The 26,776-nt window shown below is 39.8% G+C and overlaps 2 protein-coding genes across 5 annotated transcripts; one reads left to right on the top strand and one right to left on the bottom strand.

Annotated features, from left to right (window-relative positions):
- The first annotated feature begins 727 nt into the window (after window positions 1-727).
- LOC104589169 (stearoyl-[acyl-carrier-protein] 9-desaturase, chloroplastic) lies at window positions 728-21,520 on the top strand. 4 transcript variants are annotated; one of them, XM_010247391.3, is made up of 4 exons: window positions 728-913; window positions 1,527-1,679; window positions 18,495-18,999; window positions 20,647-21,520. In XM_010247391.3, exons 2-4 carry the CDS (start codon window positions 1,555-1,557, stop codon window positions 21,205-21,207), a joined length of 1,191 nt encoding a protein of 396 aa, XP_010245693.1. In that variant the 5' UTR covers window positions 728-913; window positions 1,527-1,554; the 3' UTR covers window positions 21,208-21,520. The 4 variants fall into 4 exon arrangements, with proteins under 4 accessions (XP_010245693.1, XP_088745388.1, XP_088745387.1 ...); XM_088889262.1 differs by having other exon boundaries at window positions 729-913; window positions 1,532-1,679; XM_019196273.2 differs by lacking the exon at window positions 728-913 and adding an exon at window positions 8,815-8,873 and having other exon boundaries at window positions 1,585-1,679.
- A 2,322-nt stretch (window positions 21,521-23,842) lies between these two features.
- LOC104589158 (1-aminocyclopropane-1-carboxylate oxidase homolog 4-like) lies at window positions 23,843-26,072 on the bottom strand. The gene is made up of 2 exons (XM_010247382.3): window positions 24,907-26,072; window positions 23,843-24,207 (listed from the first exon to the last, which is right to left on the bottom strand). Exons 1-2 carry the CDS (start codon window positions 25,741-25,743, stop codon window positions 23,953-23,955), a joined length of 1,092 nt encoding a protein of 363 aa, XP_010245684.1. The 5' UTR covers window positions 25,744-26,072; the 3' UTR covers window positions 23,843-23,952.
- Between the last annotated feature and the right edge of the window lie 704 nt (window positions 26,073-26,776).

Raw genomic sequence — 26,776 nt, 5'->3', positions numbered from 1 at the left:
TTTCTATTTTTTCCTTCAAATCAAACACAGCCTAAGGGTTTTCGCTTTATTTAATTGATTTTCTATTAGAAATTATTTATATTTTCGTTTGAAAATGGTCACGTCAATTCTTAAAATAAGTGGAAAATTAACAGAACATGGATCTAAGTTTATTATTAAAAAATTTTCACATCAGCATGACCTATGCATTTTTCACATTTTCCATTTATTTTAAAAGGTCGGTGACCATTTTAAATGAAAATATAAAAAAAGTCATGACAAAAGATGATAATTATAAACTATATCTTAAATTTGAATAGACAAACTGATTGATTATCATTTACCACTTTTATGATGCGAATTGAGTGGTTATAAGTTTTTTCGGTATCATATATTGTCTTTCGGCATCGTATTGCAAACTTTTATTTTTTAAATGGACCACGTAATGGGTGGTGGAGTGTAGCCCGTCCCCATACCCATAAGTACTCAACCCTGTTTAAGCTCGATTTGATCCCAAGTGTGCAGCTAGCCAGTAAATTTACCGATTAAGCAACCTAGGAAATCTATATAAATGATGACGTGGCAAATCGTAACGCTCAAAATCTCCGTAATGACCAAAGCTTGGATGACGTGAACGTCATTATTGGTCGAAGGACCCAACGGAGCCTCGTTCAGCTGATCCGGATTCCCCCTAAAAAACCCCGTATGAAATATATGTGGCTCGTCGAGTCGTCGTTATATATTAGCGGCTACGAAGGTTGGCACTCCTCTTTTCTGCTGCCGTCTCCACCCTCTTGAGTTTTGATGGGAATACTTTCGGCCTAGAACATTCATTCTTTCGGTGGATGCTTGGAAACTTCTGCTTCCTTTATTTGATGTGAAAATCCATCACCATCACCCGGTGGATTTGAGTTCTCTGCCGTGAGCATACCAGGTACCTGATCTCTCTCTCTCTCTCTCTCTTGTTCTACTCCTCTCGATCTCTCTAAACAGTTGCAGATGGGTTAGCTGATGAATGCTCTTCTGTTCGAGTAGCCGGGAGGGTTGTGTGTAAGCGTTCAAATGGGGTACTGGCTGTCAGTCTGGAGTTCGTATCTGAGCCACGAGCTGCAGAATATGGACAAGGGGAGGATATTCTCTAACTTATTATTCCAAATATACCAATAAATCATCTGGGTTTTGTCGATTTGGCCGGTTGGCCCCATCTCGCTGGTCGCTTTTAGAGAGAGCCTTGAGAGGCAGGAATGGAGACCCATCTCCCCTGTAGAGCCACTGGGTGGTTGCATCTTCTCAACCTGGGTGCTCTTGTTCTCTTCTCTCCCATTCAGTCGGCAGTGAATTTGTTTGTTTGGACACTTATTTTAATTGAAAATTAGTAGAACCAATATCGACACTTGTGTAATTTATGTAGAAACATGGGACGATTTGCTGTTGTGGATGTCGTGAGATAGATAGATCGTCTCTCTTAGTTAGCTTGTTTGTTTCTGCATACCTGCATCTTGTTGTCCCTCTTTGCCTCTCTCTAATTCTTTTTCTCTTGTTTGAAGGAAAGCGAAGCGAAAAGGAGGAAGAGAAATGGCTCTAAAACCGAGTCCCTTCTCCATTCAATCTAAGAATTTCCCATCCTTTGCTCTTCCTTCTGCAGTGAAGCCTAGGTGTTCCAGGGTTTGCATGGCTTCCACCCTTAGCTCCAGTACCAAGTGAGTTCCTTTCGTTATTTCACATTTCAAAAGTTAACTGGATGCCAGTACGCTACGTTTTCTTTATACTCCTCTTTTATCCCAGATAAGTAGGATGTATCTTATCACAATTTTCACTATTATGTTTCATTTTTATCTAGATTGGTGCTTATTACTTCTTATCTGGCTTGGAGCATGCCCATTTTTAAGTTCCATTTGTCCCTGTCGTTTTTGTTTTTCAATGCTTTTATCTGATTCAAGCCTTTTTTTTTCCTTTTCTCTTTTAAGTGTACTGGTCCATTGAGAATTGGGCTGGATTTTTTGCAGTTCTGTTTTCTTTGGTAGGCTGTTGATTACTTTCTTTTTCTTTTTTATTGGATTTGGTTGTTGATGCATGCTGTGGGACATGCACGGGTTTCTTGTTATCTTGGCCGAAGGTTCCTGTTTCTTCTTTCCCTTTTCCCTTTAAATTAGATGTTTAATCTTTGATTGTTGAATTGCTTTTTTTTTGTTTAGTTATATTTCTCTCTGGGTTCTATTTATACAATTTGTCATATTTTGTCTGTCCATCTTATTGGACTGATCTGTTGGTGTTTAGAATATGATGGTATTTGTATCTGGAGGATTATCAACACACTTTATTTTGTATATTTTGTGTTGAATTAGTTGAAATTTAGGTGTTTCTAGCTAGTGACTGTGCATGGAACAGCTGCGCAGGAACAATTATTTTAAATTGGCAGGATATCTATCCATTGGAAAACAAGGTTGCTTATAAAATTTATAGGCCTCAAGTTGATCTTCTACTACAACGATATATCTAATTTATATTTATTAAATTTTTATATAAGATTATTTTAATGACATTTTAATTATAACAATGTTTCCCTCTATTATTTTGCTTTGCTTTGCTTTCAGGATGTTGTGGAAAGTAACATTGAGAGCACGTGGCTTTCAAAAAGTAGAATCAATGATGTTTGTTTTTTGGTCATATTGTTTCCAACAAGTGAAACTTGGTTTTTTGAAAATACAATATTCAAGTCAGTTATCTTATTGTGATATTTTCAGTAGATAATCATCAAGGTGGTGAGGTGATACTAGGCAACATGGTATTGCTTCAAGTAGAAATCACTAATTGCAGATTTAGTCGAGTTTTTTGTGAAAGGAAAGAGGAGGAAGATGAAGATTTCAGCAGTAGAGAAGAAAGGAGAAGAAGAAAAGAGTAGGAAGTCAATTAGGATTGTAAAAATTAACCCTAGCCGCCAACCTCTCATTATATTTATACTTAACTTAAAGGATGAGATATTACAAGGATGCTCTTAGTAGGGCGACTACTAATATAGCTGAATAGTTTCAACTGTCCATGATCAATAAACAATATGCCTCTGCCCAAGTGTCATTTCAGATAAGCAAAAATCCTATCAATTGCCTCCCAATGCTGGACTCGTGGAGCATGCATGTATTGACTTACTACACTTACTGCATGGGAAATGACTGGTCTTGTCATACACAAGTATAGCAGCTGACCCACAAGTCTCTGACATCTCCCAATGTCCTTTACTGGTTCACCTTCTGATGCATTGATTTTATGGTTCTGATCAATAGGGGTGTTGATTGCCTTTGTTCTAAGCTTCCCTGTCTCTTGAAGAAGATCCAAGACATACTTCCTTTGAGAGATAAAAATTCAATGTTTTGATCTTGCAACTTCAATGCCTAAGAAATATCTCAGTTCTCCAAGATCTTTAATTTCAAATTCTTTATGTAGGTTCCTTTTCAGACCATCAATCTCACTCAGATCATTCCCCGTGACAACAATATCATCCACATAAACAATTAGGACTGACACCAAAGATCCCCTTCTCTTCACAAATAAGGTGTGATCGGATTGAATCTGAGTGTAGCCAAAAGCAATCAAGGCCTTTATGAATCTGTCAAACCATGCTCTGGGAGATTGTTTCAAGCCATAAGTGACTTCTTAAGCCTGCATACCTTTCCCTTTTCAGTATCATTGTAAAAGCCAGTAGGAAGATCCATATACACTTCTCTTGCAAATCCCCATTTAGGAAAGCATTCTTCACATCAAGTTGAAACAAGCGCCAAGAGTATGAGGTAGCAAGAGAAAGAAGTATCCGAACAGAGGTCATCTTTGCAACTGGTTCAAAGGTCTCTAAGTAATCAATGCCATAGGTCTGTGTGTACCATTTTGCAACAAGTCTTGCCTTGTACCTTTCTATACTTCCATCTGCCTTATATTTTACTGTGTAAACCCATTTGCATCCAACTGTCTCCTTGCCTTCTAGTAGATCCACAATGGCCCATGTCCGATTCTTAATCAAAGCTGCCATCTCTTCCTGCATAGCTGCCTTCCACTTAGGTCTGGAGAGAGCCTCACTAACACCCTTGGGTATAGACACTGAGTCAAGAGAGGAAAGAAAAACACAGTAGGAAGGAGAAAGTCCACTGTAGGATAAGTACTGTGAAATACAATGAGCAGTGCACTTCCTCTTTCCTTTTCTAAGAGCAATAGGGAGATCAAGGTTATCTGTAACAGGGTTAGTAGAATCAATGGTAATTAAAACAGTAGCAGGACCAAGAGGAATACCTAAATCCATGGCAGCCGAATCTGGAGTCTCCAAGGAATCGACAGGAAGTGATGTGAGTTCTGCTGTAGTGGAATCAACCTCCTTGTGGATTCTCTGTCGTAAGTAATGCTGAGAAGCAGAATGCAAAGGTGGCAAGGTAGGTGCCACAGGGTGGTGGTCAAGCACAGGAGTAGACACAGGGACTGGAACTAGGAGAGGAATAGATTGCTGACTCACTTCCCCAAAACACTCCCCCTGAGAAGGATTCTTTGAGAAGAAGTACGTGGATTCAAAAAATGTGACATCCATGGTAATATACCGGCTCCCAGAGACTGAATCATAGTAGCAGTACCCTTTCTGATTCTCTGCATATCCAAGGAAGACACACTTCTTTGCCTTGGGATCAAGCTTCGAGCGGTGGGGACCAAGGATATGTGCAAAGCAGACACACCCAAACACCCTGAGAGGAATATGAAACATATCCCCCTGAGGAAAAAGGAGACTGAATGGGGTGCTGAATCCAAGTATACGAGAGGGCACCTTGTTAATCAGATATACTGCTGTGAGAACTGCATCACCCCAAAACCGAACTGGAACTGTAGATGTAATCATCATGCTTCTTGCAATCTCAACAATGTGTTTGTTCTTCCTTTTTGCAATACCATTCTGCTGTGGACTGTAGGGATAACTGCTTTGATGGACAACACCATATTTTAACAAATATGAGACAAGGTGTCTTTCAAAATATTCCTTGGCATTGTCGGATCTGAACACCTTTATTTTTGTTCCAAACTGTGTTAGCACCATCTGATAAAATTGCCTCACCAAGGATGGTACTTCATCGCGGGATCTCATCAGGTAAATCCAAGAGTATCGTGAGAAATCGTCCACAAATAAGAGAAAATATCGATAGCCTCCCATAGAAGAAACATGGTAAGGGCCCTAAACATCCGAATGAATAACATTAAAAGAAGAAGAACATCTTTTATTACTAGGTTTAAATGAATGTCTACAATGCTTTCCAAGTTGATAACCTTCACACTCCAGACTTGACAAACTAACAGATTCAAAAAGTTTTGGAAACAAAAAACTCAAAGAAGAAAAAGGTAAATGGCCCAAATGATTATGCCAAAGTATAATTTAACCCACAAACCCTAACTCACTATCCCTGCTAACATGATGACTCTGATGAGGAGGAAGTACATCCAGGAGGTAGATTCCATTGACTTCACGACCACTCCCAATCGTCCTCTTTGAATCCAGATCCTGCAAAATACAATGACCAGGAGGAAAAATTACTGAGCAGTTTAGGTTCTTAATCAAACTACTAACAGATAACAAATTAGTGCTCAATCTGGGAACATGAAGGACAAAGGGTAGAGAAGTAGAATCACTAATCTTGACAGATCCCTTCCCAGCAATATGAACATGGGATCCATCGGCTGTGGAGACCCTATCTCTGCCAGAACAGAGCTGGTAAGTTGAAAAAATAGTAGAGATCTGGGTCATGTGCTCTGAGGCTCCAGAATCTATAATCCAAGGAGGTCCCTCCTTACTTGAAGTAGAAACATAATTTGCAGTGACATGTGAACTACCTGTGTGAGCAAAAGAAGTAGAGTGGACTCCACCAGTGCCACCTGTACCTTGCTATCTTCTTGCGACTAGACTTGTTCATGGGCCGGGCTCGGGCCGGGCTTTGACTCTGTATTAACAAATTTTTCTAAGGCCCGAGCCCGACCCGACCATCGGGCCTACAACTTGGGCCCGAGCTCGACCCTCATAAAAAGCCCAAAGCCTGGGCTTGGGCTCGAGCCCGAAATTTATCCCATGTTGTTACTACTACTGAAGCGACTGAATAGAGAGAGTGTGAGGGAGAAATTATAAAGAAAAAAATAAAAAAATGTATATATTAAATTATAAATATATATTTCAATAAATATTATATTATTTATATATTTTATATAAAATATAAAATACATATTATGTATTTTATAAAATATATAATGCTGAGTCGGGCCGGGCCGGGCTTTTTTTGACAAATCCCGAGCCCGGCCCGTAACACAATCGGGCTTACTATGTTAGGCCTGAGGTTAGGCCCGTGGGCCTAATTACATGACCAAGCCCGACCGGGGTGCGGGTCGGGCCATCGGGCTACCCGACCCATGAATAGGTCTACTTGTGACTGAACTGGAACTGGCTGTATCCCGCTGGTTCAGAAGTTGCCCATACCTCTCAAGTTCGGCCCTTATTGCAGCAACTGCAACAGACCCCAAAGCAGCTGTAGTAGGAGGGGCCGGAATGTCACTAGTAACTGCAATGTGTGCATTTCCCTTCTTATTTTTCAGTCTAGTCGGCACAAGATGTGGGTGAAGCTTCCAGCAAGTATCTCTTGTGTGTTTAGGCTTCTTACAATAGTCACTGATCAAATCTCTTTTATCTTTCTTCTTGATTTCACTACCACCCCGATCTCTACTTTGTTTAGGTTTCACAGCACTTACCATGGCAGACTGATCAGAAATAAGATTTTTCATCATCACATCTCTCCTGCACTCCTCCCCTGACACAAAGGCATATGCCTGGGAGAGAGTAACACTGTCCCTGGAAAGAAGATGCTGTCGTGCAATATCATACTCAGGATTAAGGCCAGCAAGAAATTCAAACACCTTGTACTTCTCTAGATGTTTCTAATAGGTAGCTGCATCCTTAGTGGTTTCCCAAGCAAATGTCTCTAAAGGGTCAATCTCCTGCCACAGGGTTTTAAGGGCTGAAAAATAGGTTGCAACAAGTCTATCTCCCTGCCTTGTAGAAATAATCTGATTTCTCAACTTATAAGCCCTAGCAACATTCTCCCTCTGTGAATAGGTTTCTGTAACCCCATCCCATATTTCCTTAGCTGTATTTGCCCATAAAAAATTTTTACTTATATGGGGCAACATGGAATTACACAACCAAATCATCACCATATAATTCTCCTGTACCCATTGGGAGTTGCTAGTTTCGGGTTTCATCTCTTCACCAGTGATATACCCTAATTTCCCACGAGCACCAATGGCCATCTTTGCAGATTGTGACCATTCTAAGTAATTTGCACCATCCAACACCTCCTCTCATTGGTCCCATTTCACTCCCGTGCTTATTTTCAACTCCATGGCCCTTCATGCTTCTCAAAAAATGTAAAGAAAATAACTGAAATTTGCAACAAGATCAAACAAAACACTTTTTGGAACCAACAACACTTTTCTGGTGTCCTAGACTTTCTTCCCACAAAAGATTCATTTTCTGTGGGATGGGAGAAGAGAGAGAAGAGGCAGCCGCTTTCTCTAGAAGCCTCCAAATCAGGCAGGACTTGAATTGCCCCTTACAGAAAACTCCAAGGAACCCTAAAAAATTACTTCCTAGGTCAAATTTGAAGAGTCCAACAGAAACAAGACTCTTCCCCTTTCTCTAGTTTTTCCTGATTTTGATGAGAAACCCTAGACCAGCTACAGAGCACATAGATCCACCAAAAAAAATCCAAAAACTGGGCTTACCTGAGAGCTTGGATCAGCCTCTTAAATCACCATGCAGTTGGCCGATCTAGGGCTGCATGAGAGAACAACTCAAGGAACCTTCGGCCTGCTCTGATACCAAGTAGAAATCACTAATTGCAGATTTAGTCGAGTTTCTTGTGAAAGGAAAGAGGAGGAAGATGAAGATTTCAGCAGTAGAGAAGAAAGGAGAAGAAGAAAAGAGTAGGAAGTTAACCAGGATTGTAAAAATTAACCCTAGCCGCCAACCTCTCATTATATTTATACTTAACTTAAAGGATGAGATATTACAAGGATGCCCTTAGTAGGGCGGCTACTAATATAGCTGAACAGTCACAACTTAAAAAAACATAAACTAATGGGCCTAAAGCCCAACAACTTCCTAACTTAATAAAAAACAACTCGGACCAACTCAACACTTCAACTGAATTCAATTTAACAATACTCACCAAAGCTTTATTCTGACTTATGGGATTGGTTATAAAGTCCTGTTTCACAAATCCACAAGGAACTGTACAGAACAACTATGGTTCCCATCATTCCATTCAGCTCCATGTCAATTACATTAAGAGAACAAAAGGTCAGCCTAAAAAGCTTCTTATGAGGTACACCTTTGAGGACCACTTTTAGGGGATAAGTTTTATTCTCAAACATGCATTCATTCCTTTCTACTATGTATGGAGCTTTTTTGTACTTCTTTTATTTTATATACAATAATAAAAGGAAAACAATAAATCCAAACTAACAATCTAGATCAAACCATAGATGACAACATGTAAAACAGTTAATGTTATTATATAGATTTTTCTTGTGTCTCTTTTATATGGTACTGTATTACATGGTATTTTAATTAAAAAAAATGTATGGTGCAGTTAAAATAAAATGATTTTTATTTTTCTTTAAGTGTTTAGGTGCTTATTCTTTCTTAAGTGCTTTTTTTTTTCGTTTTTCTTAATATTTTCAATGGAAAGACACTTCTCTCACTTTTGTATTTTTGTTCTATAAACAAGAATCTGTTTTGCTTTTTTAATAGTAACTTCTTAAATCTAGGTTGCTGCTCTTTGGGGAATCATCAGACGTTATTGGAAGCACAAATGAAGATAGTTTGGGTAATAAATGCCTTTTTAGTTTTCTCTGATCTAAGTAGTAGCTTGGTATAGGTTACTTGATCAGCACAAAGATCCTTTTTTGCAGGGCTTCCTCATTAAACCCATTTCTATGGATTGAGTTGAGTGTGTTTTAATTTACAGTTAGTTGGCCCACAATAGGATAGTTATTCTGAAGACAAGCACTGTGGGAAACATTGCACCTTATCAGAGCTACCCAATTTTGACCTTTTGGTTTGGTTATCTTGTTCAACTGGAATTTGATGGCAGAAAATGGTCTCACGTCTGTGCTGATTCCTTAGGTGAAGAGTGATGTTCTAGGGCCATTCTGATTTGATGATATTCCCCTGATGTAGGGCACTTTGTTGCTTACATTGCTTCCATTTGTTGAGTGGTCTGTTAGTTGTGGGTTCAAGCTCCTTCTTTATATCTTCCCTCTTGTTCTTATAAGGGTATCATTAGTAAAAAGAATAAAATGAATTATACTTGCCAAATTAGCAATCCTTTACAATTTACACAACAAAAGCATCAATGAAACTGGAAGAATGTAGCATTAAGAAACATTACTTCCTCTAAAATTGATATATCTTACATATATTACAACTTTCCAACATATTAAGTAATGTTATATAATTCTAATATTATATGAACAGGTATACTATACTATTAAATGTAAATATGCCATTATTATTTTTTTTTATGAATATGCCATTGTTATATCCTTTTTTCTTTATGAATGGTTTCAAAATATCCTTAAATTGCACTAAACATTTTGAACTATTTTAGCTAAATCTGGAACATCAACGCAATCCTCAGAATGGGGATGTCTGGGACCCAGGATAACATTGTGAAAGTTGGTTACTGACAAAATTTAAGAATGGCTGGTCAGCTAATTTCCATTTTGTATTGTACTTATTTTCCATCTTCTTTTCATATTTGGATAGCATGGTTTCCATTTCCTTTAATGAAATTCATTCTGTTGATTATCAAAAAACAAATGTGTGTTTTAGTTCGAAACTATAACAAATTTTACTTTTCATTAAGGCTTGTCTGCTATAGTCACATCTCTCTCTTGGTCATGTGCAATATGGCCATCTTCTGTTAGTATGTTATAACAAAGAAACCAAGCAGTTGCCCAGCCAGAAGCATGCCAGGGTCGCCAGATAGCTCTTATCCACAAGCTATTTGATCTCCTAGTATGTGAGCACCTAGAAACTATCTAGGTGCCTAAAAGCTCTCCTTTGAAAACAATGAATGCTGCAATGCTTCCATGCACTAGAATCTGGAGCAATGTTATAAGACTCAGACCATTCACAAAACTGGAAAGGCTACCAGGTCATGGGTCAGATGGTCTGACTGCTGGGTCAACCAGTAACATGTGACATCATATGTCACATGACATATGTGTAAGTTGTGGTCAGATGTTTTTTTTTCTTGGTTTAAATATAAGCAATTGGAGTACAGGCCTTTTGACTCACATTTATTCATAGATATAAACATTTTTTATCAATATAGATGTTAAAGAGACAAAAATAAACATAAAAGCACGATCAATTAATAGTAGTGTATTATGTTGAGTGGGCCGACTTGTGTTTAGTTTATTTCCTTTTAAATTAAGATGTTGTTGGGCCTTGGGCCCATTAGTCTTTATTTTTTAAAGAGTTGTAATTACTTAGGTTGAGTTGCCGCTCTACTTAGGGCATCTTTGTAATATCTCATACTTAAGTTAATTATAAATAGAATGAGGGGCTGGCGGCTAGGGTAAAGTTAATCTATCCTAGTCGACCTTCTTCTCTTTTCTTCCCTTTCCTTTGTTTCTTGCTGAAATCCCCAACTTTCTACTCTTCCTTTCACAAGAAGCTTGGCCGAAATCAGCACATAAGGTTTTCTACTTGGTATTAGAGCGGGTTGAAGGTTCTTGAAGAGATTCGTTCCTACAGCCCTAGATCGGCCGACTGCATGGAGATTTAAGAGGCTGATCGAAGCTTTCAGGTAAGCCCAGTTTTTGGATTTTCTTGGTGGATCTATATGCCTTATAGCTGGTCTAGGGTTTCTCATCAGAATCAGGAAAAACTGGAGAAAGGGGAAGAGTCCTGATTTTGTTGGACTCTTCAATTTTGACCTAGGTAGTGGCGCCCTATTTTTTTAGGGTTCCTCTGGGTTTTTTGTAAGGGGCGGTTCAAGTTCCATGTGGTTTGGAGGCCTCTAGAGAGGGCGGTTGCTTCTTCTCTCTCTTCTCCTCATCCCACCGAAAAGGAATCTTTCGTGGGAAGAAAGTCCAGGACACCAAAGAAGTGTCGTTGGTTCCAGAAGGTATTCTGTTTATTCTTGTTGCATTTTTTAGTTGTTTTTTGTACCTCTTTGAGACACATGGAGGGACAGAGTTGAATATAAGCCCGGGAATGAAATGAGACCAGTGGGAGGAGGTGTTGGAGACCCCTTCGGAGCCAGAACCATTACTACAGTTAGGTTGGATGGTATAAATTACTTGGAATGGTCCCAATCTGCAAAGATGGCCATTGGGGCTCGTGGAAAATTGGGGTTTATTACTGGTGAAGAGGTAAAACCCGAAACTGGCAACTCCCAGTGGGTGCAAGAAAATTATATGGTAATGACATGGTTGTGTAATTCTATGTTGCCACATATAAGTAAAAACTTTTTATGGGCAAACACTGCTAAGGAGATATGGGATGGGGTGGCAGAGACCTATTCTCAGAAGGAGAATGTTGCTAGGGCTTATCAACTAAGAAATCAGATTATTGCTACTAGGCAGGGAGATAGATCTGTTGCAGCTTATTTTTTAGTCCTTAAGACCCTGTGGCAGGAGATTGATCATCTAGAGACCTTTGCTTGGGAAACCACCAAGGATGCAACTACCTATCAAAGACACTTAGAGAAGTATAGGGTGTTCAAATTCCTTGCTGGCCTTAACCCTGAGTATGACATTGCACGACAGCATCTTCTTTCCAGGGACAGTGTCACTCTCTCCCAAGCATATGCATTTGTGTCAGGGGAGGAGTGCAGGAGGGATGTAATGATGAAGAATCTCATGACTGATCAGTCTGCTATGGTAAGTGCTGTGAAACCTAAACAGAATGGCAATGAGAACAAGAAGGAAGACAAAAGGGACTTAGTCTGTGACTACTGTAAGAAACCGAAGCATACAAGAGATACTTGTTAGAAGCTTCACCCACATCTTGTGCCAACCAGATTGAAGAATAAGAAAGGAAATGCACATATGGCAGTTACTGGTGACACTCTGGCCCCTCCTACTACAGCTGCCTTGGAGTCTGTTGCAGCTGCTGCAGTAAGGGCCGAGCTTGAGAGGTTTGGGTTACTTCTGAATCAGAGGGTACATCTAGTTTCAATTCAGCCGCTACCGGACAACAAGGTACATGTAGCACAGGTGGAACTCACTCTACCTCCCTTGCCCACACAGGTAGTCCACATGTCACTGCAAACTATGTTTCTGCTTCAGGTAATGAGAGATCTCCTTGGATTATAGACTCTGGAGCCTCAGAGCACATGACCCATTGCTCCACCATTTTCTCCTCTTACCAGCTCAGTTCTGGCAGAGATAGGGTCTCTACAGCTGATGGATCCCATGTTCCTATTGCTGGGAAGGGATCTGTCAAGATTAATGATTCCATTTGTTTACCCTCTGTCCTCCATGTTCCTAGATTGAGCACCAACTTGTTATCTGTTAGTAGTTTGACTAAGAATCTGAACTGCTCAGTAATTTTTTCTCCTGGACATTGTATTTTGCAGGATCTGGATTCAAAGAGGACGATTGGGAGTGGTCGTGAAGTGAATGGAATCTACCTCTTGGATACTCTTCCAATTCACCAAAGTCATCATGTTTGCAAGGGCAGTGAGTCAAAACTTGTGGATCAGATTATACTTTGGCATAATCGTCTAGGCCATTTGTCTTTTTCTTCTTTAAGTTCTTTGTTTCCAAAACTGTTTAAGTCTGTGAGTCTGTCAAGGTTGAAGTGTGAACTTGGAAAGCATTGTAGACACTCTTTTAAACCGAGTAATAAAATATGTTCTTCTCTTTTTGATGTTATTCATTCGGATGTGTGGGGCCCTTATCATGTTCCCTCTATGGGCGGCTATCGCTATTTTCTCCTGTTTGTGGATGATTTCTCTCGATATTCCTGGATTTACTTGATGAAATCACGTGATGAGGTACCATCCTTGGTGAGACAATACCATCAGATGGTATTAACACAGTTTGGAACTAGAATCAAGATGTTCAGATCTGACAATGCTAGGGAATATTTTGAGAGACATCTTGCCTCATATCTGTTGGAGTATGGTGTTGTCCATCAGAGTAGTTGTTCCTACAGTCCACAGCAGAATGGTGTTGCAGAGAGAAAGAATAGACACATTGTTGAGACGGCAAGAAGCATGATGATCACAACGATAGTTCTGGTTCGTTTTTGGGGTGATGTTGTTCTCACGGCAGTATATCTGATTAACAGGATGCCTTCTCGTATACTTGGATTCAGCACTCCATTCAGCCTTCTTTTTGAAGGGATGAGAGATCCATCCTATGGACGCCCAAAAGATTGCGGAATAAGGGGCGAATTTCAAAATTTTTCTCTCCCTTCAACTGGGAATCGTATTCCCCATTTAGAAAATCATATTTTCAAGGATCAATTCTGAACCATAAACTGAACCAGATCTGAACGAAAAAGGAGTGGGAAGGATTATACCTGATACGGAGAAGTAATATCTCCCAACGAAGGTGTTCACGCCCAAGGAAGGATCCAAAGACTGCTCCCACTGAAGATGGCGCAGTGCAGGTGGAGCAGAATCAGCAGTGTTCTTCTCCAAGAACTCTGTCCTTCGCAAGAATCAGCAAGATGGTACGTGAGCACAGCTTCCTTTCAATCCTTTCTCAAAGGACTGATGTCAAGATCCAATCTTGACTTCTCCCACAAGTGGAGATCGAACTGGCAAATAGGGCGGCAAGAATAGGGAGGCGGCAAGAGAGTATTTGCAGGGAGCATAATTCTCTCTTCTTGATTTCAGCACTAAAGAAAACCTGATGATCTGTGTGTATATATCCTTTAGGCTGCCGCCCCCTTCTTCTTTTATAATCTTAAAGGGATCAACTCCTAATCAGATTAGGAGTTGCTAATCCAAATCATATTTGGGTTAGAAGTCCCTTTAAGTGATAAGGGATAATCCTTATCTTATCTAGAGATCAGATCAGCCATCTCCTAATCTGATTAGGAGGTTTCCAGATCTAAATCTTATTTAGATCTTGGACTCTCTAAGTGGATAGGGTCTAAGCCCAATCCTATTAGCTGATCCACTTCAGATTTCGCCCCTTTATTAACTAAATAAGCAGCCCAGTTCGAAATGGGCTTTAGGCCCATTAAGCTTATGTGCTCACTTAACCCTCTTAACTGCTGCCCAGTTGGGCTTCCTTGTATGGCGTGGGACCCAAGCATTGATCTACACATCAGCCACATGGGTTCGGCCCAGCCTTTGTTACAAGGCCTAGCCGAATACACTGTTAAAGACAGTGCACCCCCTGAAACCCATCAAATGGGCTCTACGGGCCCAACACTTACCCTAAGAGGTCCCTGGGCCAAGCCACCTTGTAACACCCAGGGACTGTGGGCAGATGCAAGATTAGCCCATCAGGTATTATCCTCAATGGTCTTACACTTAACCTCTCAGCCCATAATGATCATACACTGCCCGACAAGAGAGGACCTCTCCCTCGGCTGCAAGGAACAGTGTTGCACTCTCCACTCATATGGATCCTGGGAATTAAAACCTTTTGCAAACTTTTTAGAAACCATATATATACTTTTATATCTTATATAAAATATATTTTGCAAAACAAATCTCAACGGTTGAAATCGGCTGCCGGCAGTCTTGGTTTCCATCAGTGAGAGTGCATCCCCGATCATTACCTTTGTCCGACAAAGGGGCTGATCCTGTCACTATGATCACCCACTCAGATGAATTCTCGGACTGTCCCAACATACCCAGGTTTTGACCCCCGCTAAGGATCTCACTGATTGGTACATCAAAGATAGTCCAATCCGACACCTAGTGCAGTATCATAATCGAGTCTAGGGGTCGGGTGTAACTTTTCAATTTTGCCCATCAATCTCCAAGGTCCAGGGCAATATTGGAAATCTGGTCCAGTTCAAAGATTCAATTAATCCTATACTATATGTGCCTAGGGTCTCACCCTGGCAGCTGAGACAGGCCACCCCAACCGACTTGGTGGCACCACAGTGTCAGCCTTGTCAGGATAGGTCTCCCCAGACCGACCCACTGGCTGTGAACATTCTAAACTAACACGAGTCTCATTAAGTGTCCAGTTTAAGGGTATTACACAGAAACATACCAAGGGAACATGAATCAAATATGTATCTTTATTTATTTACAATAAACTCATAAAGTACATCATTCTGATTGAAGCTAAGGGCATACAAAACTGTCTAACACTTTTTCCTCAGGGGGAGATGTTTCATATTCCTCTAAGGGTGTTTGGGTGTGTCTGCTTTGCACATATTCTTGGTCCTTACCGTTCGAAGCTTGATCCCAAGGCAAAGAAATGTGTCTTCCTTGGATATGCAGAGAATCAGAAAGGGTACCGCTGCTATGATCCAGTCTCTGGGAACCGGTTTACTATGGACATCACTTTTTTTGAATCTACATACTTCTTCTCAAGGAATCCTTCTCAGGGGGAGTGTTTTGGGGAAGTAAGTCAGCAGTCTATCCCTCTCCCAGTTCTAGTTCCTGTGCCTACTACTGTGCTTGACAACCATTCGATGTCACCTACCTTGCCCCCTCCTTTGCCTTCCGTCTCACAGTATTACTCACGGTAGAGACTTCATAAGGAGGTTGATTCCACTACAGCAGAACTCACACCACTTCCTGTTGACCCCTTGGAGACTCCAGATTCGGCTGATACAGATCCAGGTATTCCTCTTGATCCCTCTACTATTTCAGTTCCCATTGGTCCCACTAACACTGTTACAGATAACCTTGATCTCCCTATTGCTCTTAGAAAAGGGAAGAGGAAGTGCACTGCTCATTGCATATCACAATACTTATCCTACAGTGGACTTTCTCCTTCCTACCGTGCTTTTCTCTCTTCTCTTGATTCCATGTCTATACCCAAGGGTGTTAGCGAGGCTCTCTCCAAACCTGAGTGGAAGGCAGCTATGCAAGAAGAGATGGAGGTTTTGATTAAGAATCAGACATGGGAGATTGTGGACCTATCAGAAGGCAAGGAGACAGTTGGATGCAGATGGGTTTACACAGTAAAGTATAAGGCAGATGGAAGCATAGAGAGGTACAAGGCAAGACTTGTTGCAAAAGGATACACACAAACCTATGGCATTGATTATCTAGAGACTTTTGCACCAGTTGCAAAGATGACCTCTGTTCGAATACTCCTTTCTCTTGTTGCCTCATACTCTTGGCCCTTGTTTCAACTGGATGTGAAGAATGCTTTCCTAAATGGGGATTTGCAAGAAGAGGTGTATATGGATCTTCCAATTGGTTTTTATGATAATGCTAAAGAGGGAAAGGTATGCAAGCTGAAGAAGTCACTATATGACTTGAAACAATCCCCTAGAGCATGGTTCGACAGATTCAGAAAGGCCCTGATTGTTTTTGGCTACACTCAAACTCAATCTGATCACACCTTGTTTGTGAAGCGCAGGGGATCCTTGGTGTCAATCCTAATTGTTTATGTGGATGATATTGTTGTCACTGGGAATGATCTGAGTGAGATTGATAGTCTGAAGAGGAACCTGCACAAGGAATTTGAAATTAAGGACCTTGGAGAACGGAGATACTTCTTAGGCATTGAAGTTGCAAGATCGAAACATGGAATTTTTATCTCTCAAAGGAAGTATGTCTTGGACCTTCTCCAAGAAACAGGGAAACTTGGAACAAAGGCAGCTAGCACCCCTATTGATCAGAACCACAGAATCAGTGCATCAGAAGGTGAACCAGTAAAGGACCTTGGGAGGTACCAAAGACTTGTGGGTCGGCTACTATACTTGTGCATGACATTACCGGACATCTCTTATGCAGTACGTGTAGTGAGCCAATACATGCATGCTCCACGAGACCAGCACTGGAAGGCAGTTGACATGATCCTTGCTTATATGAAGGGACATCCAGGCAGAGGCATATTGTTTACTGATCATGGACAGCTCAAGCTAGAGACCTATACAGATGTGGACTGGGCAGGATGCCTCGATGACAGAAGATCAACTTCAGGAGTGTGCACCCTAGTTGGGGGCAACCTAGTCTCATGGAAGAGTAAAAAACAAACAGTTGTGGCAAGATCAAGTGCAGAAGCCGAATATAGGGCCATGGCACATGGAGTTTCAGAACTTCTCTGGATCCGTTCTCTATTGGAAGAAATCGGTGTTCAGGCAGAAGAACCTATGATGCTATACTGCGATAACCAGGCAACAATTAATATTGCTCATAATCCAGTCCAGCATGACCGAACTAAGCACATTGAAGTAGATAGACATTTTATCAGAGAAAGGGTAACTTCTGGAGAAGTTTGTCTTCCATACATTTCTTCTGATTTGCAGCTTACTGATGTCCTCACAAAAGGCGTTGCAAAGAATAAGCTGGAGCTCGACCTACGCAAGTTGGGGATGTATGACATCTACTCCCAACTTGAGGGGGAGTGTTGAGTGGGCCGACTTGTGTCTAGTTTATTTCCTTTTAAATTAAGATGTTGTTGGGCCTTGGGCCCATTAGTCTTTATTTTTTAAAGAGTTGTAATTACTTAGGTTGAGTTGCCGCCCTACTTAGGGCATCTTTGTAATGTCTCATACTTAAGTTAATTATAAATAGAATGAGGGGCTGGCGGCTAGGGTAAAGTTAATCTATCCTATTCGACCTTCTTCTCTTTTCTTCCCTTTCCTTTGTCTCTTGCTGAAATCCCCAACTTTCTACTCTTCCTTTCACAAGAAGCTTGGCCGAAATCAGCACATAAGGTTTTCTACTTATTATTCTATGTAAACGAGAGGTCATAGGTTCAAATCTTACGATTGCCATTTTATGATTTTTAATATATCAATGACCCAGGCGGTTGTTGAAAAATTTGCCAGTTTTCATGCGTTTCTAACAGTCATCTGTTTTTTCAGAAATTTGAAAAAACAAATGCTTTAAAAACTGGAATGGAACCAGTTCAAAACTTCTTACAGTCTGATCATCCGGTCTGGTTTGTGTTTTACAACATTGATCTTGAACACTCAGTTCATAAGCTACTTTGGTGATCTCCTGGCTTCTTACCACCTGATTTAATGCTCCAAATAATCATGTAAATGAAATCCCTTTTCTGGATCAAGTCTTAGATCATGTGGATGAATGATTTTGACTTGATCGATAATATCAGTAGATCTTATGATTTAGCATTTACTATCCATAACTGGACAGTTGGATCAATGTTTTCCATGTGCATTGCTGCCAATATAGATGCATTGTTTGTAAAATAATGTCCTTACTTTGCCATCTGAATATATTAATTTGCAGAATAGAAATTTCTTCTTTGTATTTACCAGTTCCCAGTCTATATTATAAGCTTCTAAGACCAGCTTTTTCTGTTGAATTTAGGGAAGCTGAAAATTTGAAGAAACCTTTCAGCCCTCCCCGTGAGATACATGTTCAAGTAACCCACTCCATGCCACCGCAAAAGGTTGAGATATTCAAATCCCTGGAGGATTGGGCTGAGCAGAACATCTTGGTACTCCTGAAGCCTGTTGAGAAGTCTTGGCAACCACAGGATTTTCTGCCAGACCCTGCCTCTGAGGGATTCTATGAGCAAGTCAAGGAATTGAGGGAGCGATCAAAGGAGATTCCTGATGACTACTTTGTTGTCTTGGTTGGAGATATGATTACAGAAGAAGCCCTTCCTACTTACCAAACAATGCTTAATACCCTAGATGGTGTTCGTGATGAAACAGGTGCAAGTCTTACTTCTTGGGCAGTGTGGACAAGAGCTTGGACTGCAGAAGAGAACAGGCATGGGGACCTTCTGAACAAGTATCTCTACTTGACTGGACGAGTAGATATGAAGCAAATTGAGAAGACAATTCAATATCTGATTGGGTCAGGAATGGTAAGATCATATCAGGACCTTGTGTATTTTGCTTGGTTAGCTAGTGTTGGTGTATGTATTCCATCAAGAAACTGTTATGTTGCATTTGGATTGCTGGGCTGGAATGGGAATTGTATTTTCTGCCTCAGTTTTATTTTTATCTTTTTCTGAACTTAAATGATTTGTTTCCCTAGGGAATTTCGAATCATCCAAGAATGCATTGAAGGCTTAAAATCCACTAGTTTCTAATATCTATGCTATGAAGAACCCAAATAGCAGGATCCGGAATGTGCAGAATTGGTTCCCCAATTTTGCACCTAGATTCAATTCTATCCTGATCTAAATACAGCCTTATAGTAGTTTTGTGCTATTAAGAACACAAATAGCAGGATCTGGAACTTGCAGAATTGGTCCATCAACTTTCCCCTAGGTCACATTCTACCCTGAATACCTGATCTGTAGTCTTGTAGTTTCTTCATGGACAATCAACTCCAATTGTCCTCTAGAGCCTTCCACACAAATTATTCTTGTTCTCTTTATATGTTTGGAGTATTGATTCATATAGATTAGGGCTAGTCAACTTCAAGCTTCCATGTAAAAAGGTTTTTTGGGCTAAAAATAGGATTCTCTTCAATTGTCAGGGGAAATATGTTGAACAATTCTGAAGAAATCAACATTGAATATTTATGATTAATCTAGAATGAAAGGAATGCTGGATCTTATTTTCTTTTATTTGTCAGTGCTTTCAATAAATTTCTAATTGCTTTTTTGATTTCTATGGTTATCTATTTTTAGTTCCTTGACGGCCACAAAAGCTTCCTCATGTTTCTTTTCTCAAATGACCTGCTAGTGGACTGTTACTCTGACATTTGGTTGTGCTTCAATACAAAGGGTATTTTTGTAGTGAAAAAATCTTTCACGAGTACAACAGAATCTGATAAGGGATTTCAAATGAGAAGAGGAAAATATAAAAGAACTGCCCGTGTAACACAATAAAAGAAACAACATTAACATCATCATAAGATACCCTCTTAAGATTCCCAGCAATGGCGGATATCAAAATTCAGAACCAAAAGCCAATCTAACCACATCCTCAAATTTTGAATCTACCAGCAGCTAATCTAAAATCAATAAATAAACAACTGCCCTTTCTTCTACCTATCTCGGAACTTCCCATGCAATATTCTTTTCCATCTCTCCTACCACAATCCCAATACTTCAACTGCAAAGGTTGAATACCACATGGTCCACAACCCCAACCAACCAACCACTGCTACTAGGCAACAAAAAATTGAAAACTTCAATTTTTTTTTTTTATTTTCTTCACTCCTTTATCTGAACAATTACAATTCATTCTTCACTCTTTCTTAATTATTATCTCCATCTCCCCTCTCATCAATTTCCTCAAAGATGGACTCTCTCTCTCTCTCTCTCTCTCTCTCTCTCTCAAATAATGCATTTGATGGTCAGATTATTAGCAACTTGAATTGCATACCATTTTGAACTGAGGGATTTACAACCCTTTACTGCTCAGTTTCTTCTAGAATTACTTTCAAACTGAATGATGTGGTTTACAATACACAATTCTCTCTATGATGTGTATGACTTCATTCTATGAAATTACACTTACTTTCACCTTATCTCTTTTTTTTTTCAATATTTTCATAGGATCCAAGGACTGAGAACAACCCATATCTTGGGTTCATCTACACATCGTTCCAGGAGAGAGCCACTTTCATCTCTCATGGGAACACTGCCAGGCTGGCCAAGGAGCATGGAGACTTGAAGCTAGCACAGATATGTGGGACTATAGCTGCTGATGAGAAGCGCCATGAGACTGCTTACACTAAGATTGTGGATAAACTTTTTGAGATTGACCCAGATGGTACTGTTTTGGCATTTGCAGATATGATGAGGAAGAAAATCTCAATGCCTGCTCACCTGATGTATGATGGCCGGGATGACAACCTTTTTGAACACTTCTCAGCTGTTGCACAGCGGCTTGGTGTCTACACAGCTAAGGACTATGCTGATATATTGGAGTTTTTAGTTGGTAGATGGAATGTGGAGAAGCTAACAGGTCTCTCTGGTGAGGGGAAGAAAGCCCAAGATTATGTATGTGGGTTGGCTCCAAGAATCAGAAGGCTAGAGGAGAGAGCTCAAGGGAGAGTGAAGCAAGCTCAGACAATTCCTTTCAGCTGGATATTTGATAGAGAAGTGATACTTTAAATGTGACGTGGAAGCAAGGTTAATTTCACCCTTTCAAAATATGTTCTTAAATCATAGCTAGAAATTGAAATCCTCTAATTGTATTCTCACTTTCACTCTATTGATTTCTTCCTTTTGTGCGAGAAGATGGGGAGGGGCTACTGATGCTTTAGGCTTATAGGGAGAGAGCTCTGTGAGGATGGTATGGCATAGCACAGGTTATCTAGTCATCGTTATGATACTTGCTTTTCTTATGCTCATTAAACATTAAATGAGAGTTTCCTGTCTGATCTCATTGGATCTGCATAAATGAGGAATTATAAGTTGTCTTCTATTTAGTGAGCCGTATGAGAACAGTGGCATATGCAGCTGAGATCTTTGAGTCATTGTTATAATACATGTTTTCCTTATGCCTGGTAAACATTTAAAGAAAGTTTCCTTATCCATTGAGAGCATTGACAGCTAGACTTCAGATTCCAATAGCACCTTCTTATACTGCTACTGAATAGCAAGCATCTCTATTGTTTCTTGCTTGATGCCATGTTATCTATTTCATTATTGTTTCTTGGCATGTCTTTGTACCTTCATGTAGGCTACATGCAAGGTTCAAAATATCGATACTCCCGATCAGTATGGGTGAATCGATACTATTTTTTTAGTTTTTTTTTTTATTTTTTTTTCTGAAACCGGTTCTGGGGGCTGCTTTAAGTCTTCTCCATCCCCTGAACCGGTCAGACCCCCGATACACCCACTATAGGGGTGTATTGGTGGGGTCCCAGAATGATATGTATCGGTCGATACGGGCTGATACATGTCGATACTTTGAACCTTGGCTACATGTAATGGGAATGGCATGCTGCAGGATAAAATTGATTGGAGAAATAGATCAACAGAATAATTTTAAGGTATGTTTGGTTTGATAGAAAGGAAGAGAGAAACTGAAACAAATTTTGCAAAATTCCCAAGGTCTGGTTTGCAATGCGATTTCATTTGCACTTCGTTGAATGCAAATTGTACTTTTTATTTGTTATTTTTTAAATGAAGTAAATGTAAAATAAAGAAAAAGAAAATAAGATCCAAAGTAAAAGTTGACTAAAATTTACACTCTTTTGATTTCCACTCCTGTGCATTTGTGCTAATGCAAATGAATTTGCATTGTCATCTTCATTTGCATTGAGAGAATGGAGCAGGAATAAATGATGATAAAGATTGAGAGAGGACCAAACTTTATTACATTTGAGGGTTGCTATCGTTGTCATTTTCATTTTCATAGAGGAGAAGGAGTGAAAGGGCAAGAAAGAGATCGATATATAAATAAACCTATTTATTTGTCAAATTGAGAGATCTCAACTTCCTAATAGGATAACAATTATCATGAAAAAATTAGTTTTATTTTTTTAATGGTAAAACTGTAAAAGATAAAAGTATGTATTAAACTGGGGAAATCTTTGTAATTTGTCAACCAAAACCAATCCCAACACAATTATAGCATGTGTTAGAGTGGAGTTTGGGTTTGGCTGGTAAATTAAAGCTTGACTTTGGATTGGATCAGGCCTGAGCTCAAGGCCTAAGGGGCTGTTTAATAACAGCTGAAGATACTGAATCGAAAAGTTTATTATTTTGTCTTTTAGTGAATAAGATTTTAAGGAGGTTGTGATCTTTTTAATGGCTGAAACTGAAGTTTGGTAGACCATTATCTCCCTGAAAATTTTAGTATTTAATTAATAATTTCTTCACTTCAGTAACTTCAGCTATTATCAAAGGGCCTCTAAGTCTTAAGTCTTAGGGTTGGGCCTGGATTGACCCTTAATCCAATCATTTCCTATGAATCGGAGACACTTGCGAAAGGCCCACTACCCAAGCACCCATCTCAAGACCACCAAGTCTTAGGTTTCTAGACACCCTACATGGCTCTGCAAAATGGTTTGTCTTTGTCCATTTGATTTGTTTTAGCTTAAAAAATTAATACCTACTTGTTGGGGAAGTTAGTTGAATGTTATTTTCATGTCACTTCATTTATCATACATGACATTTGTAATTAATTTTATGAATAATATATAGTATTCTGATCCCCAAGTTATTGGAGGAGTCAGAAGAGGTCGGGGTAGACCAACAACCACACGGGTTCAAGTTGTGAGAAATGATTTAAGTGCTAATAATTTGACCTATTAGCCTAATGATTCGGGATCTCTTGCTTATAAAGTGTATTGGGAACATCTCCCCGTGCATAATAACATTGAGGATGAGATATTTCTCATGTGTGGCTGTGATGTTATATGGGTAGGAAATCGAGAATCTTAACTAATTCATTGTTCTAATTTCTAAACGCATCTATTTACAGCCCTATCCTAACACATCTCTTTTCTGGAATATAGCCAGAATTTGGTCAAGTTCAGATTGGTTTGGTCTAGTACACACCTGCAGTGTGTCTCCTTGGCTTGCTGCCTCGGAGTGAAAGAGATGAAGATCGGTGGCATACCAAATGCTGCATCTTTCTTGTCGACCATAGTACTGCTTCTTAATCTCCACTGGCTGGCTCATGAAAGGATCTGATGGCACTGATGGTTTCGTTAAGGATCACTTGAAAAATTTATTAAGTATACACATTTATTTAATAAACGGAAACTATACCAAATACATACATAATAAATCAACATGTATAACAAAAGTACAATTAATAAACTATCAGATATCATTCATCAAAATTTACATGAATACCATGTACTCTAAAGTATAATATCCTTTAAGAACACAAATTACTGGCTTTTATAACTTGAAATGATCAACCAAATGGTTGTCAGCCAATTCTTTGCTAAAGAACTTGTTTTTGAACTCCGAGATGAGAAATTTACGATAAACGGCAGGTCTTTCAGGCGACAGTAGCTCCTCCAGCGGCCCGTAGTACTCAGAGTCGTCTCTGTGGCTAGCATTGAAGAAAGTGGCAACAGTGGTTCTTGGCTCCCAGAAACGATTGCCTATCACCCGGTGCACTGAGCTCTTGTATTCGTCGTTGGAAAGTATCTGAACAATGTCAAAAAGCAGACATGACCAGATTTTCTTTTTACTGTTGGAAAGTCTTCATTCATGTGGTTTCAATAATATGGCAAAGTAGGGTTTATCATTTTATTTTTTTTTTACATTTGTTCTCAAGAAAGTAATTGAAAATGCAACTAGAGGCTAGAGCCATCTAGGCCCGCCTTTTTCTGGCCCGGTTCTAGGCGCAGTAAAGCCTCAGATGGGCCTCCCAAGCCCGGTCAACAAATCAAGTATTAAGGCATCAGATGTATTGTGAGATGTGCCGCTTCAGTGTAATGTGGGTAGACCGCTGGTAGGGAAAACGAACTAGCACTTTTCCATATAGCATGGTTGTGTCTGCTTCAATATGAGTACATGACGCTCAATCTTATCAAGTTAGTTTTAGATGAATAGAATATAACAAAAAAAAAAAAGAAGTAATTTTACATGGAAATATGGGCTTTGTTCAGTCTTAACCTCTTATCTTCTTTCTTTTTCTTTTTCTTAAGGAAATTCTTAAATGGGTAAATCTATGATGGTATGGAAAGAGTTTTGAACAATCAAAACGTATGGTATGTAAAGTTCTAATTTCTAAACCTCAAAATTCATATATACTTGAAACTGAGGATAAAACCTCAAGTGATCTCGGTTCACCAGTCACCACTACTAGCATACTACAGAGTCTAGCTAGATTACTAGTCTTACCTGGAGAAAGTCTCCTATATTAATCACCAAAGCACCTGGCAAGGGTTTCACCCCCACCCAGTCTTCGCCATGCCTAACTTGTAATCCTTCAATCTGGTTCTGCAGCAACACTGATAGAACACTTGGGTCAGTGTGCGATGGAATCCCCATGGTCAGATGAGGTTGTGGACAGTGGGGGTAATAGTGACCAACCACGGCCATCCTTTCCAAGCATCTTAACTCCTTCAATTTCCCCGGCCTCACCCCCAACCCCTCGCACAGCAACTCCATTAGCGTCTCAGCAAGTTCTTTGACGTGCTCCGCCCATGCCACCACCTCTTTACGGCATACCGCCGGAACCCGATCGAGTTCAGATGGGTTTGATCCCAACCGCACGTAAATTGTGTCTCCCCAGCTTGCCGCCTTTGAACGGGTGAGGTCCAGATTGGGTGCGTACAGTACATTACATCTCTCGTCTCGTCTATAAAATTGCTTCTTGATCTCCACCGGCTGTTCATGGAAGCTCTTGATGGCAGCAATTGTCTGGTTGAGGATCAGTTCATGGATCCCATGATCTATAACTTGGAAGAAGCCCCATGTTCGTGCGGCTTCTCGGATTTCACGGACAACTTCCCGCCTCCGGTCGGAATGACTGCCAGAGAGACTAACGACGGGGACTGCGTTAATGGATGCTGAAGAGGGGATGAACCCGGTGAGACTTTCGGACGGGTGCACGAAGAATCGAGGAATGTAAGAGACGCCAGAGTCGGCCAAGCCTTTAACACCAATCTTGGATTCATCGAACTCTTTTACCTCTTTCATTCGATCGTACTGCATCTTTGCATCGTTAATTGCCATAGTCTCCTTCGAATGATTATTTAATTTCCAGCATGAATATAAGAGAGAGAGAGAGTATTGAGTTATCTCTATCTACATGAGCCAAATTTGGTTGGATCTACTCTTCACACAGGGCGCCCTCACTCGCGCTTCACACGCTTATAAGTTATTATTCACAGTAGATGCTCCTAATGCACAGTGAATGTATATGTGAGGCGCTCCTCTGTGAGGAGCAGATCCCGTTCTGGATTTGTAAAGAGTAAGAAAAGTGTAGAGACGGCAATTTGCTCGTGCCGAAGTTGGGGGAATCTGGATCTCCTACGACACTTAGAAGACACTGTATAGTAGGCTGCGTTTGGTTGTAATGCAAACGTAACTCATTTTTCGGTTTATGAATGCAAATACGGTTTATACGGTTTATATTTTAAATCGTTTTTACATTCATCTTATTTGTTTGAAATCGGTGCAAAGTGTGGTCTCATCATTAAATGCTTTAACTATCTTATACTCCAATGCTTTAATTTTGGCCAAAAAGTTAATTATCAAAAGAACAAAAAATTATATCCAAAAAATAGGTATAATAATACTCTCTCGTAAGAGTACAAAAGTGTAAGAAAGTATATTTTTTATTTAATAATCATTACTTTTCTGTATATCAAACAAACAATCACAAACGCGAACCAAGATACATAAATACCCCAATTCAATATTTAAATCACAAACAAAAGGAGCCTTAGGAATATCTCTTTATGGTAAATATGAAGATATTCCTTATGTACACCTAGAGTGTCCCATAGGTAGGAGTGGGTAAGATGCTTGTGATTGTGGGTAAGAGATTGAAGCTCCAGCTGGGGTGGGTTTTTTTTATTGATCCCTTCCTTTCCAACTAAAAGTGTGTATAATGCCAGTTGATTGTTTTCTACTTTTCTAGTGCCGTTGATTGATTATATGTTTTTCCCATATCATGTATTTCCTGCATTATAGTCTACTGTGTTTGTGTATATATGGCTTTTATATATTACATTACATTACATAACATAATATAATAGGTTCA

This window comes from Nelumbo nucifera, chromosome 6 (assembly GCF_055504915.1).
Source record: "Nelumbo nucifera cultivar China Antique chromosome 6, China Antique-T2T, whole genome shotgun sequence".
NCBI classification, from domain to species: Eukaryota; Viridiplantae; Streptophyta; class Magnoliopsida; order Proteales; family Nelumbonaceae; genus Nelumbo; species Nelumbo nucifera.
Note: the sequence above shows the minus strand (reverse complement) of the source record. Positions and strands in the feature narration are given on the sequence as shown.